This window comes from Tasmannia lanceolata, unplaced genomic scaffold, assembly GCF_043159265.1.
Source record: "Tasmannia lanceolata isolate RefF3 unplaced genomic scaffold, GAP_Taslan_0.1 ptg000018l, whole genome shotgun sequence".
NCBI lineage: Eukaryota > Viridiplantae > Streptophyta > Magnoliopsida > Canellales > Winteraceae > Tasmannia > Tasmannia lanceolata.
The window spans coordinates 17,721,332-17,740,903 of NW_027518695.1; the positions used below are offsets into that span (position 1 = coordinate 17,721,332).

A 19,572-nucleotide genomic window follows, 5' to 3' on the forward strand; every position below is an offset into this window, starting at 1 on the left:
TTTTACTTTTAAATCGGGTTGGGCTGGGTTGGGGTTGGTCACTCATCCTAATACTATTCTCGCACAAGCACGCTTAACTTCGGAGTTCTTATGGGATGAAGTGCATCAGTGTTGGTATGATTGCACCCATGAGTTTAATCTTAGTAGACAGTAATAGTACAAGCACCGAGAACCCGAACACAATTCACATGATATTATCTTAACAAGACAATATCTGCAGTCTCAACTCCTCGTTTTCACTCATGGATTTTTTTAACTCAGCTTATCTAGGAACCCAGGCCTTCACCTTCAATTTTTAACTCAGCTCTCCTAACAGATCTTGGGAGATCCTTTCGCGATCACAAGCATGGTTGGCAAGAGCATCTGCTACTTGATTTCCTTCTATGCACTGATGAGAAAATCAATGATTAATGTCAAAAATAAGGTCCAAAAGATCCTGCCCATAGTAGCTAATAGACCAACGTAGCTCCTTACTGGAATTTATCATATCTATCGGATTCAAAGCTATCTCTTCACCTTTCATTTTATCAATTTTTTTAGCCACTTCAAAGTGTTTGCTTGTTCTTCACAAAAGCTATTCCAAATGCTGCACACCCTTCTTGTTCTTGATAAAAAGATGAATGTTCAGAGAAGTGGACGTCTCGAGATCATTTGCCCGCAATTTTTTTTTTCCAAGTTTACTAATTGTATTACTCCCATGAACTATAAAGCCCATTACATCAAGGAAAAGTGGGGAACAAGATGTCCCCAGAATATAGATGCAGCACAGTAACCTGACCAATACACAAAATCACCCACTAGACCCAAAGGGGTTGTATCTCTTCTCCACCTATGGCTTATCGACTCCTGTTTTCACCAGTTCATCTGCTCTGTTATTGGCAGATCTATACGTATGAGAGAAGCGGGGACGGATAGATGAGCAACAATCCTGGATCTCTAGAACAGTCTTGTTTTTACTAGATCTAATTGACCCCAATTCAGAAGACCGGGCGGATGAATGAATAGGGAAGAAATGAATAGATTCGAAAAAAAAGAAGATAAAGACTAAGATTCAAACTCTCATTACTATTATTATTAATATATATATTTTTTAAAAATCGTTTCTTTGCTTGAAAGACTCGGAGAAGTCTGAAAAAAAAATGGAGCTATAGATTCTTGCGCAACTCAACTCAATCTTATGTTCTGAATTCAATGGATCTCAATGGCCCGTTGTCGAGCCGCTCGCCCAAGACAAAACGCCAGAAGAGTCCCCTTCCACAATCAGCAGAGAAGATGGATGAAGGAAATACCACCTAAGACCCCATAAAAGAGCTTTCACTTCCGCCTAGTTTGATTCACAAACGTCTGTGGAGCCTGAGAAGGAGAATACTATGTTGCCGATTGAATCCCCCTAATTCCTGCCGGTCCCGGATTACCTCCTGCGCTCCTGTCAAAGTTGGATTTCAGCTAACCAGATGGAGGTGGTTTCCATTAGGGGAATGGATGGCTTTTGATCTTCTTTTCCCAAATTACCGAGCCCCAGTTCCGAATAATATGTCCTCCGGAATTGCCAGAGCAATAAGATCAATCTTTACATCCGAGATGACCCGACCAAGGCTTCTTTCTTTCTCTTCAAATATCCTTCTGTATGTGCCATTCCATGATGCCACGAGAGCAAACAGAACCAATTTCCATACAGCTCTCCTCGTCTTACCAAACAGGCTTGAAGGCCAGAATAGGATTGTTCTTCTAATGGATCTTTGAGATACTCATGGAAAGCCAAAACTATGGATCACAGCCCTCCATAAAGCGGATGAGATTGGACAGAGGAGGAGGTGGTCTAAGGATTCCTCCTCATACTTCCACAAGATGCACCTGCTAGCCATAGAAACCTCACATCTCTTGAGAAGATCACAAGTGTTTATCCGCATGTATCACACAAATCAGACATCAAAGACAAATCAGACATCAAAGACACAACTTGTCTTTGATCTGCACCCAACTGACCCCAGGCTCCTTCTTCATTCCCTGGTCTCTGATCCTCTTCCTTACCTTCTCTGCATCATCCCACATTCCAACTTCAGAATACATATTAGACATTAGTACAAGTAGTGATGCATTATCTGGACCTTCCATTCTCAAAATATGGTCTATGGAAAGCTGTGCTAACTCTGCATCCCCATGAAGCTTACAAGCTGCTAAAAATATATTCCATATCGATACACTGGGTTCAAATGGCATGTCGTCAATCAAGAGCTTTGCCCTATCCAGCATCCCAGCCCTACCAAACATATCAACCATGCATGTATAATGTTCCATGGATGGCACAATCCCATACTTACGGGTCATCGACTCAAAGATGGAAACCCCTACATCTAGTAGCCCACAACGGCTACAAGCCGACAATAGAGAGACGAAGGTCACATGATTCGGAGTGACACCATTCTTCTCCATTATTTCGAACAATTTTAGAGCTTCGTTTCCATATCCGTGATGGGCACATCCAGATATCATCGAATTCCAGGAGACAACATCTTTCTTAGGCAATTCATCAAACAGTCTATAACTCTCATCCAATGCTCCACATTTAGCATACATATCCAAAAGTGAGCAATTTGTGAATTCCTCATCATTGATCCCATGCTTTATACTACATCCATGGATGCATCTACCTTGTTCCAGATTAGCCAAATTTCCACAAGCCTTCAAAACACAAGAAAAAGTGAAACAGTTAGGACATACACTTTCTATTTGCATTCTCTTAAAGAATTCTAGTGCATCTGGATCAAAACCCAACTGAGATAGTCCTGATATGATTGTAGTCCATGAAACAACATTTCTCTGTTGCATCTTATCAAAAAATGATTGAGCTTCGTCAACTGCTCCTCCCTTGATCAGACCATCCAAAAGCGCGTTTTGTACCATCAAATCCAATCCAAAACCCCGTTTAATTGCATGAACGTAGACACTTCTCTCAGTTCCCGGGCACCAACTCAACAAAACAATAAAAGTAGCATTATCGGCTTCCAACTGCATGCGGTTCATATCAATAAACAGCCTCACCGCCTCATTGAAATTTCCACTTTGCCCATGCCCTAAAATCATGGAATTATAAGAAACAGAACTTCTTTTAGACATTTTATCAAACACTCTACAGCTCTCTTTGACACACCCACATTTCATGTACACATCAATCAAAGCAGTATTGACAACCAAATCTCTACAAAACTCCGACTTTACTACAACCCCATGAAAAGCTCTCCCTAAACTTGCGCATTTTAGACCACTAAAAGCTTTAAGAACACTAGAAAAGGTACACTCATTTGGGTTGAAACCTACTAATTTCAATTCACTAAAAAATTCCAATGCAAGTTCATTAAGACCATTCTGTGAAAACCCAACAATCATAGCATTGTACAAAGCAAGATCAGTAAGTAAAATGCTCCTAAAAACGATTTCCGAGCTCTCCATATCACCAAATCTACCATACATATCAACAAGTGAAGTCCCAACAAAACAATCAGAATCAAATCCGGTCTTTACACTAAAACCATGAATTTGCTCCCCAATTCCTCTATCTAAATTCGTGCAAGCCTTGATCAAGCTACAAAATGTAAATCCGGTCGGCCTCAAATCGAAATCCTCTCGCGCTTGCACAAACACCCCAAGAGCCTTTTCATAAGAGCCGAAGCTCACGAGCCCTGAGATCATCGAATTATACATCACTGGATCTCTGATTGTGATTGGACACTGATCAAACACTAAAAAAGTAGACTCTAAATCACCACACTTGGAGTACATATCAATTAGAGACGTTTTTACGAACCGATCTGATTCAAAATCAGAGACTATCACTTGGGCATGGATTTGCTTCCCCTGATTAACCGAATTGAGCTTCGTGCACGCTAGAATCAAACTCGAGAAAACATACTGGTTTGGACTAATCTCTTGTTTTTGTAATTGGGTTATGAGATCTAATGCGGATTGAGGACTACCCAATTGGGAATAGCCAGAAATTAAGGTGGAAAAAGAGATTAAGTTTCTATGAGGCATTTCATCGAACAGTTTTCGAGCGTCTACTAAATCTGATAATTTGGAATACAAATTAATGAGATGATTGAAGAGTTGGGGTTCTGGTAGGAATCCAGATTTGATGAGTTGGGCATGGAGGGATTTCCCAGTTGGGAGAGATTTCTGGATTATGGAGTTCTTGATTGCAGAAACAAAGGAAGAATAATGTGTTGGTGTTGAGAGTCTGGAGACATTCATGGTAACACAGAATGTATAAGAACTTGGAAAGTGGCTTAGACTCTCTCCTAAACCAAAGATGAATACTGTGAGTTTTCAATGTGGGTTTAAAAATCATGTTGCCTGAAAGTTCCTAATCGTTCAACCAGTGGCTAGATAATTGTCTAATAGGAAGAAGAAAACACAAGATAAGCGCCCTTTTATCCAATTTTTGCAAGGGCACCCATGAGTTTAGCATTCCTCTTGTAGAAAACTGAAAGGTTATTTTCGTAAGATAGTATAATAAAATGGGATTTAGGTACGGGTGCAATCCGGGTCGGGTCGGGTTGAGCTTTTGCAAAAATAAACCCGAGTTTAACCCCTAGAATAAATAACTCAACAGCTTAAGCTTTTGGATTAACAGGTTGTTTCACATGGTATGGGTTCAAACCTCCTCGATAGCAAAAATCCACATGCAATGGCCAAACCTAACAGAGGGCCACACGTGCCACGTTTAGGCCAACCCAAAGAAAGTGAGACCACACGTGAGGGGGAGTGTTAAAAGTATAAAAGAATAAATAAGGCCTACTCCAACAGCTTAAGCTTTTGGAGTAACTTTTTTTTTTTAATAGGTAAGCTGGGGATGAGGCGGACCCCTACCAGAACTTCCTTAAAAAATAAAGAGGAGAATTACAATCGAGAATAGGGGACCTCGGGAAACAATCTGAAGAAGGGAGGGAGGAAGAAGAAGAGGGGGAATATCATTCCCTTTACAGGAGCAATCTTGCTTAGAAAGGAAGTCCACGGCCGCATTAGCTTCTCGCCATATATGCGTGAGTTTCCAAGATTCAAAACCAAGAAGCATTTTCCTGATTTCGTATAATGATTTCCGCTTCCGCCATGGTTCTTCAGATTTCATTAGAATGGAGTCAACAGCCATTTCAAGTTCATAGATTTCTTCAGGTTGCGCATTCAGGGAGAAAGCCCCAAGGTTGCTTTTGGAGTAACTTGTTGTTTCACAAACGGGATCCCGTTTGGAAAATAAAGACAGTGAAATTAACAAACGATTCGTCATTTCCTTGCTTTGCATTTTTGGGGGGATTCAAGCTTTACTTCCTAGTCTTATTGTGCATGTCACAGCATACTTTTTTGTCTTCATTTTCCAAACGAAATCCCATTTTGCTGGCACTCTTTCAAATTATGCAGAATGTCATTCTCTCTGTTTAACAAATGTTGTGCAACGCCTGATTAACTACTGTAAACTAGGTAGAGACTCCACACACCTTTTATACGAAGTGCCATAGCAAGAATTTTTTTATTTTTTTTGATAACAAGGTCTTTCCAAACCCATGAAAAACAAACCCAGTTCTGTCATAGATTAAGCATTAAGTCTATAAAAACAAATATAATTATAGCAATTTCATGCGACCGGAAACTGTGGAGGCTGATCGAATATAAAAAACGATTACAATTTCAATAGTTTGCCCAGGATCAACTTAAAAAACATTTTACTGCATACTTAGAGATGCAAGCGGCTCCATGTAATTGCAAGCAACCCAGATCCTTTGTCTCTCTTACCAGATTACAGAACTCAGATTCCTTCAATGTCTTTCCTTCTAGTGGAAGAAATAGATAAATAGCCCAAAGAGTGCTGCCAAGAGTTTCTGCTTGAATGTTTTTGGAAATCAAAATATCAGATCAGTTGATGTTTATCTGCATTATTGGAAAGATCAAATAGACTATATATGTCAATGACAATCGCAAAGGAACAGCAAAATAAACAGCATTAAAAAATGTATAGAACTGGATTTTCTCTTTCTAAAAGGCATGTTGTCCTTTTTTTTTTTGAAAAACTAAAAAGAATGTTGTCTATTCTCTTATGTTTCAAAGAGAGCTACAATGATGACAATAAAAATGGATACACAATCAAGATTGGCTCAAAGAGGAAACAAAAAGGCATAAGAAACATGATATGGAGGACGGAGCCAAAGGGTTCGGCAACTGAAAAAAATTATTCCATAGAATTTTAGCGGATTTATGAGAGATGTGCAGAAAGGGGGAGACTCAGAGAGAATACTCCATGGAATAATTTTTCATGGTTGCCAAACATGGCCTAAAAGATGCATAAGCTTTTAGAAATGACTAGTAAGAAGCATCAAGACATCTATGTGAGACAACAACAACACAAAAAAGCAGGGTGAGCAACGAAGTCATGAAAGATTAGAAGGAATGACTACCTCACTCAATGCAAATCTCAGAAGAAATACAAAGCTTTGAATCAGCTCCACCACTGACCAAACTATCGCTTTTCCACCAGTCTGCACATAGCACCTGTATTTTCCCAATGCCAGTAAGTTAGAAAGCAAAACCCAAATGCATGTGACAGACTCCAGGACAGAAAGAAAAGCTACCTTGTCTTTGTGCGAGTCTAACACTGCCAGAGGCCACTGCAACAAATTCATCACTTTAGAGATCAATTAAATGTTGTGTAGTGTAGACGCAGAATCATTTAAAAACTCATATCAGTACTTGAAAAACATGCCAAACTGAATCGAGCCACAATTAGGTCAAGTTAAAGGGGTAATTCATTTTCTAAAAACATAGAGAAACTTGATCGTGTACGTGAGAAACACCGTGGAAAACTCAAAACACACACACACACAACTTGTGCACTGATCATCATAAACATTTGTAACTCAAGAAAACATGGAGTAACGATGGAGTTTCAACTTGTCTTGGACTAGGTCCCTTATGGAGTCCAAGTTGAGTTTCAATGTTTAAAACAATGAATATGACATTAATTGTGCGCTGACTAATGTCAAGAAGGAGAAGACCATACCGCTGTTCTCAAATCCCATAACATCACCTTCCCGTCATAAGATGCTGAAAGCAAATGAAACCATGATCTCGCATGCCACTTGCAAGCTGTGATCCAAGATGAGTGTGATGAGAATTGAAAGACTGGAGACAGAGATCCTGAAGAAAATCCGATGTTAGCTGAGAAACAGATCCAGAAAGAGATACAAGCGATACTCAGATCCTCTGACATATGGGTTGCTCAGTAAAATCACCTGGTTTGCGGGGATCCCATATCCTCAGAACTGGGTCGGAGGCACCAGAAGCAATGAGTGCAGAGCTTTCACCACCAACATCAAGGCAATTGAGAGCTTTCCCACAGAACTATACATCAGGGTTTTGAGAAGTTAAAACTCAAAATGAATAACTGCTAACAAAGGCTTATGATAATTAAAGATGATTTTGGACATTAAAAACAGAAAGACATCTGACACATCTTCAAGAATGTTCGCCTTTTGGACATTACACTAACCATATTTAACTCTCAAATTCCAAAGTCGCGCACCAACAACTAACTGGTTTGGCTTTGCTTAACATGAAACTTGATGACCAGAACAATTTCTTATTTTTTTGATATAAAGAGCCGTTCATTTAACTGCAATATAATAATATAAGGTTCGTCTCCCATACCAAGTTCAAGGAATCTTTGCCAGTTTCAACATCCCATCTTCTGACAGAATGATCCCATGATGCTGAATATATAGTTTCATGTTCCGGCCAGACAACAGAAGATACACATTGTGTGTGACCTGCCAGCGTTGATACAGCACCACCCTGAATGACATAAATAAGTTACACAACGAACAAAAAAAAGAACTCCCATGTCCCATCCATAGCAAGACAGCTCAAGATCCACAAAAATAAAATAGTAAAGAACGACAGCAAAATCCTGTGAACCATCGAGTCTTTGAACGCAAGTTGCGCCAAAGGCCACATTAGGTTGAGGTAACGCCTGCCTGGGCATCATGCCTTGTGTACACTCCGTGCCCAACTCCTTGTGGGTGTTGTTCAAGGATGCGTAGATTGGCCACCCATGCGTTTCGGCGCAGTAGGCTTAAAAATTGAGCCCTTGGTGGCGCGCAGCACGATGAGTGGTTTTTAAAAAATAAATTCAAAAAAAAAAGAACGACAACAAAAGAAAGCCTCCAACAACTTTTATCGGATAGCACAATACACTACCAGTTTTCATATAACCTGAGAGAATTTGATTGAAGGGAATACCGTCGGCGGAGTTTCAGCACATTTGCCATAATATCCTTCGGATATAATAACAAATGAGCCAAGGTAATCAAGTAACCCATCCAGTTGCAGATATATCATCTTGTAAAGTCATAATGCATAAGCCCATGAGGAAACAAATGAGATCTGATATCATACAAATCATTAAAAAACCATAATGTACCTAAATAAGGCGAATGACAAAAAAAAAAATCCTTACTGATACCAAAGAGAACTTATTGAAATAACCAAAAACACAAAGGCAAAGAGTATGAGATGGCCTCCACGAATGAGAAAAGAAAGGAGAAAATCGGGCAGTCCACTGCCAAAAGGGGCAACGGTTTCCAACATCCCGAAAGAGGTGATAAAAGATTCTCTGGTCCCGCAGGGGAATAGCCGACTCAGATGAGTTGGAGATGTGATCTCTTCTAAGGCTTGTAGATATTCAAGTCGGAGCTATCAGGACATCTTTTGACAGAGGGCGACTCAAGAAATGTAATATTATGGGCATCAACTAGGCGATCTCCAAGACCATGCAGACTAGCGGTGGTCATTTTGGAGGTTCTAGATTTATGAAGGAAGACCTCACCAATGCTCGGCAAATGACTAGGCTGACAATCATGCGGAGAGTGAATAGAAAGAGATGAGCTGTTTATTGGCAAAAGGTTCCCATTATAATTAGAATTTACTGCGGGTCGCTGTTTTATTTTGTAATTCTGCTGCATGCTTTACTGGTGCTGCTTTGTGTTGGGACAACTTGTCCCACTTCACTTTACGAAGTATTGGTCCTAAACTGGTTTTTTCTATCGAACCACTCAAAAAAAAAGAAAAAGAAGAAGAAGGGTTGCCCAACTCACGACTGTTACGTATCGACTCCCTCTAGAGCAGTGGAATATGCTTTATTTTATTCCGAACAACCAGTAAGACAAATAGACAATCACTGAAACCATGACCTAGTGCAGAGACCAGCCACTGGAAATTGACAATGAAATTCAAAACATGAATGAGAAAGTAAGCTAATGATGAATTCTAGCTCTGAAAACTGCACTTGGGGGTACAATTATGCTCCTAGTTCACAAATCTCTACACACGGGTCTGGAGGACAAGTAGCTATGGTGTGTAAACCAGTGAGTATAAGTATAGGGATTCAATCTAGCCACAGCTCATTAAGCCTACTGTGAGAGATTCACAAATGGTAAAATTTTTGGATCTAGATATTTAAATTAGTTTTCAAGGAGAGTAAATCATGATATCAATGATGGAACACTAACACGGTAGGTTGCAATGCAATCCATTTGAATCAGTGATCTTGTATAACGATTTCCTAATATACTATTACAAATTATAAATTATTATACAATATAATAAGGGAGTGTACAAAATATATCTAATAATATATTGCACGCTGGGAGTGCGCCACGTGGCAATCTATCTTTATCCCTTTTTTTTTATTTGGCAAAGAGGAAGTTCAAGAGACGTAACCTCAACTAGACTTAAATATACCAAATGTATTAACTCCCCTCTCGCAATAAATCCCTTCACTTAACGTACAAATATACAATAAATCATTAGATGTCAGTAAAAACCCGCAACCCTTCTCTCTCTCTCTCTCTCTCTCTCTCTCTCTCTCTCTCTCTCCTACCATATTTTCCATCCATTTATCGCATTTACCCCCCCCTTGGGACAAAGTCTTAGTTGGGTTGAGTTGAGTTGAGTTTACCCCCATAAATACAGGTCACATCCAAACTTCACTAACCCCTCAACTTCCTTCACGCCTCCTCACATCCACTCCTTTTCCATTATGTTCATTGAATGCAGTACATCCATGAAGCCTGTTATAACATCTATGATAGTATCGACGATTCGTTCACAACTATTCGGATGCGTGTATTCTTCATACTTGACTCCCTTTCTGGTGAATACAGTGACCTGCCCCGGTTCCACCTATATGATCAAACTCAATGTGCTTCATTTTTTTGGAATAACTTTTCCAAACTTCGTCAATATGTGGCTTCGCTTATCCTCTGACGCTCAAGTTCTTGGAATAACTATATTAGGTCCCTAATACTTATCATTCCTTCAGCCTTTGGTTGCCTCTGAGATTAATGTTTGCTGATTGAATTGTCAAGGGCGATGATTTTTCCCCCCCCTGTAGGAGGGACGCGCCCCCCTTGTAACATGATTTGACGTCAAAAAGCGTTAAAGTTGCACATAATTCGAGAATGGAAGAAAATGATCCACGTAGACGAACCCAACTAGTGTTAGGATTAGACTTAGTCAATTTGAGCCGGGTAGATTCTTTCACCTTCTTCATGAAAATTTTCTAAAGGATTCATTAGCCGACCCCAACTAGTTTGGGACAAAGGCTTAGTTGAATTGAGTTGAGTGGAGTATCCTTTTCCCAATTAAATTCTGTTTTTTATAGGCTTATTTCAGAGAAAGAAAGACAGAGAGAGGTATGCTTTTCCTTATACAAGATTTTTAGTCTTTTTCCATAATTTGTATTCACTAACTTCAGGGTGCTATCTTGGATTTTCTTTTCTGTTCTTTTGCCATTTACTTTCATGTGAAGCATGACCTACTTTTTATAAACAATTTAGTTTTTTATCTTGCCCCGTGCGACGCACAGGACTGCAACTAGTTTATCAAGTATACAGAAAGCCATTGCAAAGGGTCCACAAATATCATTCACGCTGATAAGACTTAATAATACTGGTGTTACGAAAGAATAAATTAAATATAAATTGGACAAGAAAAATATCACTGGTTAAGAAGTTCCTTAGGAGAAAATAGTATATCTTTTTATCATCATTTCAATAAAAATTGAACAACAAATACCTCGAATTGGGATTCTTCAAATAAGGCTAAATCGGTATCCACTTTTCTCTTCTTTATTGACACCAAATCACCCTCAGCGTGTGTGCCCTCCGTTTGCCATAACTTGATAGAACAGTCCCAGGAACCCGAACATACCTAAACGTGTAACAAAAACAATGCAACGCCATGTGATTAATGTAACATCCAAGTGCAACAGAAAGATGTTGCAAGCCCAATTTGAGGGTATCATTTGCTGATTTTTAAGTGAAAGAAAAGATCTAACCATATCTCCGGAAGGCCTTGCAGAGACACTTTGTACAGATGATGTATGCCCTCTCAGAATTTTAAATGCTCTAATCTTCGAAGGATGGTTCAAAGACTCAGCTGCATCAAACTTTTAGGGTTGAAAGGAATATTAGTAATTTAGCAAATGCTAACAACCAATGCCAAAAGCACTAACTTTGGTATACCTTCCACAACCTCAGCGTTCGATCTTTTGAAGCGGTGGCTATATGCAACATGCTACCCTTCTCATCAACTGGAAAGTAGATCATTTATCAAACAAAACCTTCCATTCTATTGACAAGGCCGCTTAGACAAATAAAACAAAACTTCATAGATGCAAACATTATCTGTACATATTAACCTTTTGAATTGATGATACTGACAGAAGTAACTGCATCACTGTGTCCCTCCAAAATATGCGTACACAATCGACCGGATTTCCATAACCTAGAAAAATTCAGATTTGAAACATCAGGAGTTTGCGATTTTTGCATCTAAGAAAAAAGGACCAACGACAGAACCTACATAAAGAGAATCCAATGGGTAGAGTAAATTTTTTAGAAATTTTACCTTCCAAAACTGTCATAGCAGCCTGTCAATATGAAGCTGCAAAAGAGCACAAGTTAGTGCATATTTACCAGATAAATGGACCAAACATTTCGCAGAAGTATATCAATAGAAAACAGGGAACATTCCGGCTTACAACAGTTACAACCTAATGCAGTGCATGTATTTATCAATAAATAAAACCTAGTTGACCTGGCTCGAAACTCAGCTGATCAATTTTCATAGCTCCAAATTCTTTGCACATAAGCGCTAAACATGGGCACACAAAGTTTGACTGTGAAATTTATGCCCCCAAATCCCAAACTTAATGTATTGCAACTCTTTCCTTTAAAAATACGTTGGGTTTATTTTTCTTATGATGAAAAAAAAAATGGAAGATCTAAACCGCAGAAAAGCCAAACAATTTGTGTCTATGTGTGTTTGTGCGCGAGCGCGCGCGCGCGTGTCTGTGTGTGTGTGTGTGTGTGTGTGTGTGTGTGTGTGAGAGAGAGAGAGAGAGAGAGAGAGAGAGAGAGAGAGAGAGAGAGAGAGAGAGAGAGAGAGAGAGAGAGAGAGAGAGAGATCAACACCATCCCTTTGAGACTAGCTCGCATATCTTTCATTTTTTTTTAACAATAACGTTAATTATATATATTTTCTTCTAGAATTAGGTACTGTATGTCTAGACCTTTCAAGGTTTGGGTGGTGTAGACCCATCAGAAATAGAAAAGGAAATATTTTTGGAAAATCCTCTTTCCAATCGTTGAGGTTATAATGAGTAAAGAAATTCCCGACTTTTGTTTGGAAAATATGGTGGCATGAGGGGTTTAATTAAATCCATAATTATTGAATCCTCTTTTTAGAGCTCTCAAATTGGAATGTTTCATTGGAAGTTAATGGCACATAAGCTCGGCAAAGGGACGGTGAGTTTCACAGTGAAATTTATGCATCCAAATCCCAACCTTAATGTATTGCAACTCTCTCCTTTAAAAACTTGCCGAATTTCCTTCTCTTATGATGAAAATCGAAATGGAAAACCGAAACTGCACAAAAGCCCAACGGTGTGTCTTAGTGTGTAGGAGAGAGAGAGAGAGAGAGAGAGAGAGAGAGAGAGAGAGAGAGAGAGAGAGAGAGAGCAAAGTCAACGCTACCACATTGCCATTTGCTTGCATATCTTCATTCAATGACCATGTTCTTCCCACATTTGGTTTTTCTTCTACAATTAGTTAATATAGGTTTGGACCTTTCTTGCTTTGGGCGGTGTAGGCCCATCAGAAATAGAAGAGGGAAATTTCTGAAAAACCATCTTTCCAACCGTTATGGTTATAATGGAAGTAGAGAGATTCCCGTCTTTTTTGGAACATATGGTGGGACAAGGGGTTTAATTAAAACCATAATTATTGAATCCTCTAAAAAAGCTCTCAAAGTGAAATTTGAATCTGGAATGTTCCATTGGGCCTTAAAAAATGGTGCCTACGTAGAGACAAGGTCTTTGGTCGGTCAATTGTACATAGAATCTTTGGCCAGTCAGCTGTGTACGGGAGTTCTTCTTTCCTTTGCTTAGGTTACAAGCAGGGGAAAACACAAAGGAAGGGTTGATAACGATAAGATTTTGGGACAATTAATCGTTAGAAAATGTCCCTTTATGTCGTTCATGCCTGAATCTAAACTTTACTAACTGAAGTTGGGATTCATATTGCCAATTCTTATCAAAGGGGGTAGAGGGCTGTGTAGAAGATATAGGCGTTGCGACGTAATAAACAATAAATAATTTGAGTGTATCCCTGAGTGAAGTTAAATGATGTGGAAGACAAGATTGGTGAAGCAGAGTGGAAGTGACACTGAGTGATTTGGGTGTTTGAATGTCAAAAACTGAATGAGAGGGAAGTGAGGGTGCCCTTATCAAAACTGATTGGTGGCCTTCTAACATATGGGTGCCAATTTATGATTATTAGCTCAACACCCAACGGCTTTAAAGCATCTTACTCTTCTTTCCCAAAACCCAACCACTACCCTTGCCATCTTTGAGATCCAAATGGGAGAAGCTCCAGAATGGTGATGGTTGCAAAGGGAGATACAAAGGAGAAGTCGGAGGGAAGAGAACAAGGAGCAGATGAAGAAGAAAAAAAGATTTCTTTTCGTTGCAAAGATCAGATATGGTCCACCAACATTCACCATGTCATCCGTGCCACCTTTGAGCAATTCATGGGACTCCTCGTTTGACCAGTCGAGCTCATGCTCAAGATCCCCTGCAGAGTCCCGAGTACACCAGACTTCAAACATTTGAGGAATTCAACGGATTCCTTGGCCTACCAGCAAGAGGGAATGGGGAAAGTTCCGACAATTCTGGAATTCTTGGAGTCTTAATTTCTAGAAAAAATTCACAGTCGAGTCATTGTCGTCATCAAACGGTAAGAAAGAATCTAGGATGTTGAAACTAGTCCATCTCTCCCTTTTAGTTTTATGTGAATTAGAAAGGTCAAAACTGTCTTCAAAACTTTCAAGCAATAATTCATGGATACATTTTCTTCTAGTCCGGATAAATGCTCCTACCTAACATTGCAATGTCAGTGACTCAGCATCGTTCTAATCAAAATTGTCTAACCCTAATCCTAAGTAAAATATAGAGAATAAACAAAGGAAAGGTGTGAGAGTCAGCGCGGATTACTAGGAAGCAACGGAACACATCACATCACTTGCTAGTAAATTCAACAGACAGTATATTATAAACAGATCCTAATTTTTACCTGGGATTAGAACCATCAACTGCACTGACCCAATCATCATGCAAACAAGGATCTTCTTGTTTTCGTGGAGCTACAGCCTTTATGTATTCGATTTCGAGTATCTTCTCCTGTAATGCATAACAGATTCAAATCAGCATTATAGAGGGAAACCCAATGCAATGATGAGAATTCAGAAGGACCTACATAGATTCTGATTACCGAAAAAGAGTGAAAACAAACAATTGAGCCTAGCAATGAATAAATTTGATGTAACAATAAAAACAGAAGACTTTTTATTTAATATAACATGAGCAATGGCGATAGTCAACTCAACTAAAGGTTTCAACAATAGATTTGGTAACTACTCTCTTAATAATTCGACCAAAAAACAGATGTATAGCTCTAATATCATGTTTATTGGTGGTCAGTTTTACTGTCAACAGATAGGGCGGCCCAGTGCATGAAGCTCCCGCCATTGCGGGGTCTGGGGATGGCTAGATGTACACACCCTTACCCCTGCTTTGCAGAGAGGCTGTTTCCGTGACTCGAACCTGTGACCACCAGGTCACAATGGAGCAACCTTACCGTTGCGCAAGAGGTTTTACTGTCAACAGATACGAATAAAAAAGGACCAAAGTTCCATTCACCAGCAAATCAATCTATTCTAATCCAGAAAACACAAATAGATGTAAAACAGATTATTGTTAATCTTTTTCAAAGAAAAAATGAGGAAAATTATTTTTTTTTTAAAAAGAGGAGCATGTTACAAAAGGGAACGGGGACAAGATGCCCCACAAAAGAAAAATACAGACCATTACAGCAAAATCCCCAAAAGGAAGTATGATGGAAGTAAACTACTCTCAATTGACCCTTTTATTCTCTCAAAGTAATCTTTGCTGAATAAAGGCCTTGTTTATGATCTTTGCTTGAATCAAAGTTTATCCCCAGCACCGAGCATTAAGAATTTGGGCCAACACCAACACCAGTAGATGTTAAATTTAAGCAAGTAATAGGAACCAACCTACATCTAAAATGGGGTAAACAGTTGCACTGCCAAAAAAATGAACGAAAACAATGCATTTCATTAGCAAATAGAAAAATTACACAAAAATCAGGTGATACACTGATCAAGAACTTTAAGTGTTTTTTTCCTTTTTAATTCTCATCAAACACTTTGCTTGCATGGCAGGCCTTGAGCCTAAGTTGTAGCATTTCTCTAAAAGTGGAGTGTGCCGCTTATCTTGCATTTTACTATAAAATATTTGTCAGAAGTGGCACATACCATGCTTCTTCTTGCTATTTGCATTCATGTCGAGATCTCTAGCAGGGTTAGGTTTTGACGAGTTCAAATGGTAGGATTTGGAAAATATTATGGAGGAATGAAAACAATATCGAGGAGAAAAGGTAAGAGGAGATAGGCTTTATGGTAAGAGGACATAGGCTTTTTCGACCAAATATTATATTAAAGAATAAAGAATAAAGAAATAAGAAAGGAGTCGAGAAGGAAACAAATAAAAACAGAGGAGACTAAGTAAGCCCATCTTTACAAAAATTGCATCTCATGCCAAACTATAAAATCAGTAAATGTAACAACAAATTGGCCAAGGGATCTGCATCGATGTTTCCTTCCTGGTGAATATGCGAGAAAGCACACTTCATAGAAGCAATAGTGTCCAACAGCTCTCTAAAGAAGCATTTGAATCTCCAAGAGTCAGTCTAGTTGCATGTAGTTGCCTTTTAGAGTAGCGGTGAATGAGAACTGAAGTAGTCAATAATAGCAGTGAAGTAGTCTCCTCGTAAGTAGTGTTTGGTTGTCATCTGATGTAGTTTCCTCCTCAAAAAACAGTAAATGTAACAACAAATTAGCAAGGGATCTTCATCGATGTTTCCTTCCTGGTGAATATGCGAGAAAGCACACTTCATAGAAGCAATAGTGTCCAACATCTCTCTAAAGAAGCGTTTGAATCTCCAAGAGTCAGTCTAGTTGCATGTAGTTGCCTCGTAGAGTAGCGGTGAATGAGAACTGAACTAGTCAATAATAGCAGCGAAGTAGTCTCCTCGTAGAGCAGTGGTAAGTAGTGTTTGGTTGTCAACTGATGTAGTTTCATGGCTAGGAGTGTCATTACTAATATAAGAGAGCAATAGGGATGTCATTAGGAATATAGAGATAGAGAGGAGAGAAGGAAAGAGAGAAGAGTGATATATCCCAAGACTCTACTAGCAAAAAACCTTATTTTTTCAAGTAGTTTGTTGGGGAACAAAAGTCATTCCACATAGGCAAACAAGGGAGACACGAGGAAGTAGTCTCCTAGTAGTTTGAATCAAAATGTGCAACCAAACACCACTAGCAGATGATGTGGCATCCCAAAACCAATCAACACACCTAGTAAACCCTAGAAATTGTGAAACCAAACAGACCCCAAGGGAAATGAGACCTCCACCTAAGCCACCTGATAGGGTTGGAGGGTCACCCTCAATCCATAACTTAGAGGAGCTTAAGTGAGGAGCGAGGACAATCATCTCCTAACTGCTTTGACCTCTGCTTCTGCCACATCATTGTCACTTCAGGAACCTACAAAACCATGATAATTAAGTCATTATAATCAGAAAGACCCCCCTATGGGTCAGCTTGCTACTACCACCAAAATTTAGCTTAATCCACCTATCGAGATGGGCCCCTCTAAACATCAGAGGGTGAGACGGTTTTTCTTTTCATTTTTCGGGGGAGAGAGAGAAGGGTGGGAGGAGCTTTATGTCCAAGGAGAAGATTGGCTGTTGGTGCCATAACATCAGAGAGAGAAGGGTGGGGGGAGCTTTATGTCCAAGGAGAAGATTGGCTGTTGCTGCCATAACATCAAATATAGGAGTGTAGAAGATGCAATATGCTGAAGGACATGATAGTAACAGGACAGAGGGAATATGCAAGTGTGCTTGGCCGGAGGGGGTGATGTTAGGAAGCCAATACAAGGCGGTGTTGACTGAGGGTAAATAAATGAAAGGAGGTTAAAGAGATGCCTCAGCAAGAGTAGTGGTGGACCTATGGCTAGCTACAGGGTGGAATGATACTTCCCTCATAGAGGCTAGGAAGGTATGGATCTGACTGCTACGTACTTGGGATGCATGGTAGTGAAGGACCTTGGTACCCTATTCGAAGAAGTTTGGGTGGATCACATCGGATTAATTTGCAGAACCGAAAATGGGTGAAGGCATTAAAGAGGCTAGAGGAAAACAGGATAAATATATGGTAATGAGGGGAAAAGAAGAGATGAACTGGACAGAGGAACACAATGCCCCATCAAAACAAGTTGTATTAGTCCTTTAGAGATGAAATAGCAAACTTTCAAGACTCAAGTCCCAATATATAAATAAAAAATAATCCAACTGAGATGCATTAATACTTGAACATAATGATAATTAGCATTGGATAGAGATAACGAACAATGCAAAGGAACATCATCACCGCTAACACCATTGCATAGATACTTATTACTCAGCATTGTCTAAAACGCAAGCATTGATTCTGTCAAATCTTCTTCCTTAAGAATACAAAGAAAAGGTATACCGTATCCATCATTTTAGAAATTTCAAAATGCTATAACTAGATTAAAAATCATGTAAAACACAAAATATATTGGAAAGGATGATGCAACATCAAGGGAAGAAAAGTACAGCAGAAATGCCTTTGGCAAGAAGAAACTCTTCAAGTGACATCCGAACTAGTTCGCCATCAATTAGAAAGTCAAAAGGCTGTGTTTGGCATTGAGGATTTCCTGATGACATCAACTTTTAAACATAAGGATGGTAAGGATTTTAAAGAATTATCAATCTGCAGCCTAAAGGAATCAAACAAGATGGACCAAGGTGAGGATTGAGAACCAATAGCAAATCATGATTACCAAGAATTATCAATTTGTCTAACAGAAACATAAATGTTACCATTCTTTAGAAGAACATTGACAATCTCAGACAGACCCATTCTGGTAAGATTAGATGGGACTGCAATTGAAGTAGTTGGGACCTTGAGAGGAGGTGGAAGCTTCGTTATGAAGCGAACCCGCACCTGCCTAGATGCTTCTACAACACGTCCATCTATCTCCATAACTGGCAAGAAAACACAGATAAAATCAATTTTTAAACCATCTCAATGACCCAAACAATCGCATTAATCAGTAAAAGAAGGGTTTCCAAGGATCCGTTCGTTTGAGATTATGAAAACTGATTGTGAGTGCGAATGAGAAGAATCGAAGCCATACCTTCCGGTGGAGATTTAGGGTTTTCCTCACTCCTATGCTTTGGACCGTAAAAAATGAAATACCTTCAGTCCTAAAACCCTAAAAACCCTAATTTTGGGAGGGATATGATATCAGCACAAAAATGTTTTAATAATTGCACTAACACATCTTGTCTTTTATTATTTAAAGAGCTGTGAAAGCAGTTCCCAAAACATGGCCGTGCGCTTTGATTATCATATGATATGGCTTTTATTAAAACATTTTTTTGCTGATATGGTGAAAGCCAGTATGGTCTAGTATTTTTCAAAAAGCACGGTACGATATATGAGAGCCAGTATTGTCTAGTATTTTTCAAAATGCACAGTACGATGTAGCATATGATGATCCAAGCCATTCATTTGACAGGCCACAACATAAATAGGTTGTGCCTGAAAACTCATTTCAATTGGATGATCCTAGCTCTACAATCTGTAGTGGAACTCCATCCTATGGAGACCTCTATAGAACGGAGGGTTAGGATCATCTCATGAAAATGATTTTGGGGGCAAGATGTATTTACGATGGTAGCCCATCAAATGGACGGCTTGGATTATCCTATGGTAAGCTGTACCGGACTTTTTTAAAAAAAAATACTGCACTATATGAGCTTACACAGTATTAAAACTCGTATGCTGTGTGTGCGTGAG

The 19,572-nt window shown here is 39.2% G+C and overlaps 2 protein-coding genes across 2 annotated transcripts; both read right to left on the reverse strand.

Annotated features, from left to right (window-relative positions):
* Window positions 1-1,045: 1,045 nt before the first annotated feature.
* On the reverse strand, window positions 1,046-4,466 carry LOC143849834 (pentatricopeptide repeat-containing protein At4g13650-like). Its single transcript, XM_077359086.1, has one exon. It carries the CDS (start codon window positions 4,246-4,248, stop codon window positions 1,948-1,950), a length of 2,301 nt encoding a protein of 766 aa, XP_077215201.1. The 5' UTR covers window positions 4,249-4,466; the 3' UTR covers window positions 1,046-1,947.
* A 1,090-nt stretch (window positions 4,467-5,556) lies between these two features.
* On the reverse strand, window positions 5,557-19,063 carry LOC143851307 (Transducin/WD40 repeat-like superfamily protein). The gene is made up of 15 exons (XM_077360688.1): window positions 18,908-19,063; window positions 18,591-18,755; window positions 18,324-18,424; window positions 14,676-14,782; window positions 11,953-11,988; window positions 11,744-11,829; window positions 11,568-11,635; window positions 11,381-11,491; window positions 11,119-11,253; window positions 7,693-7,836; window positions 7,278-7,386; window positions 7,046-7,182; window positions 6,618-6,653; window positions 6,444-6,537; window positions 5,557-5,919 (listed from the first exon to the last, which is right to left on the reverse strand). Exons 2-14 carry the CDS (start codon window positions 18,751-18,753, stop codon window positions 6,445-6,447), a joined length of 1,326 nt encoding a protein of 441 aa, XP_077216803.1. The 5' UTR covers window positions 18,754-18,755; window positions 18,908-19,063; the 3' UTR covers window positions 5,557-5,919; window position 6,444.
* Window positions 19,064-19,572: the final 509 nt, after the last annotated feature.

Excerpts from the sequence above, each read along its gene's own strand:
- LOC143849834 (XM_077359086.1), bottom strand. The coding sequence starts at position 4,248 with ATGAATGTCTCCAGACTCTCAACACCAACACATTATTCTTCCTTTGTT.
- LOC143851307 (XM_077360688.1), bottom strand. The coding sequence starts at position 18,753 with ATGGAGATAGATGGACGTGTTGTAGAAGCATCTAGGCAGGTGCGGGTT. Across the intron at positions 11,636-11,743 it reads CAGTATCATCAATTCAAAAG|TTGATGAGAAGGGTAGCATG; the intron begins GTTAATATGTAC and ends TCTACTTTCCAG. Across the intron at positions 6,654-7,045 it reads TATGGGATTTGAGAACAGCG|TGGCCTCTGGCAGTGTTAGA; the intron begins GTATGGTCTTCT and ends AATTTGTTGCAG.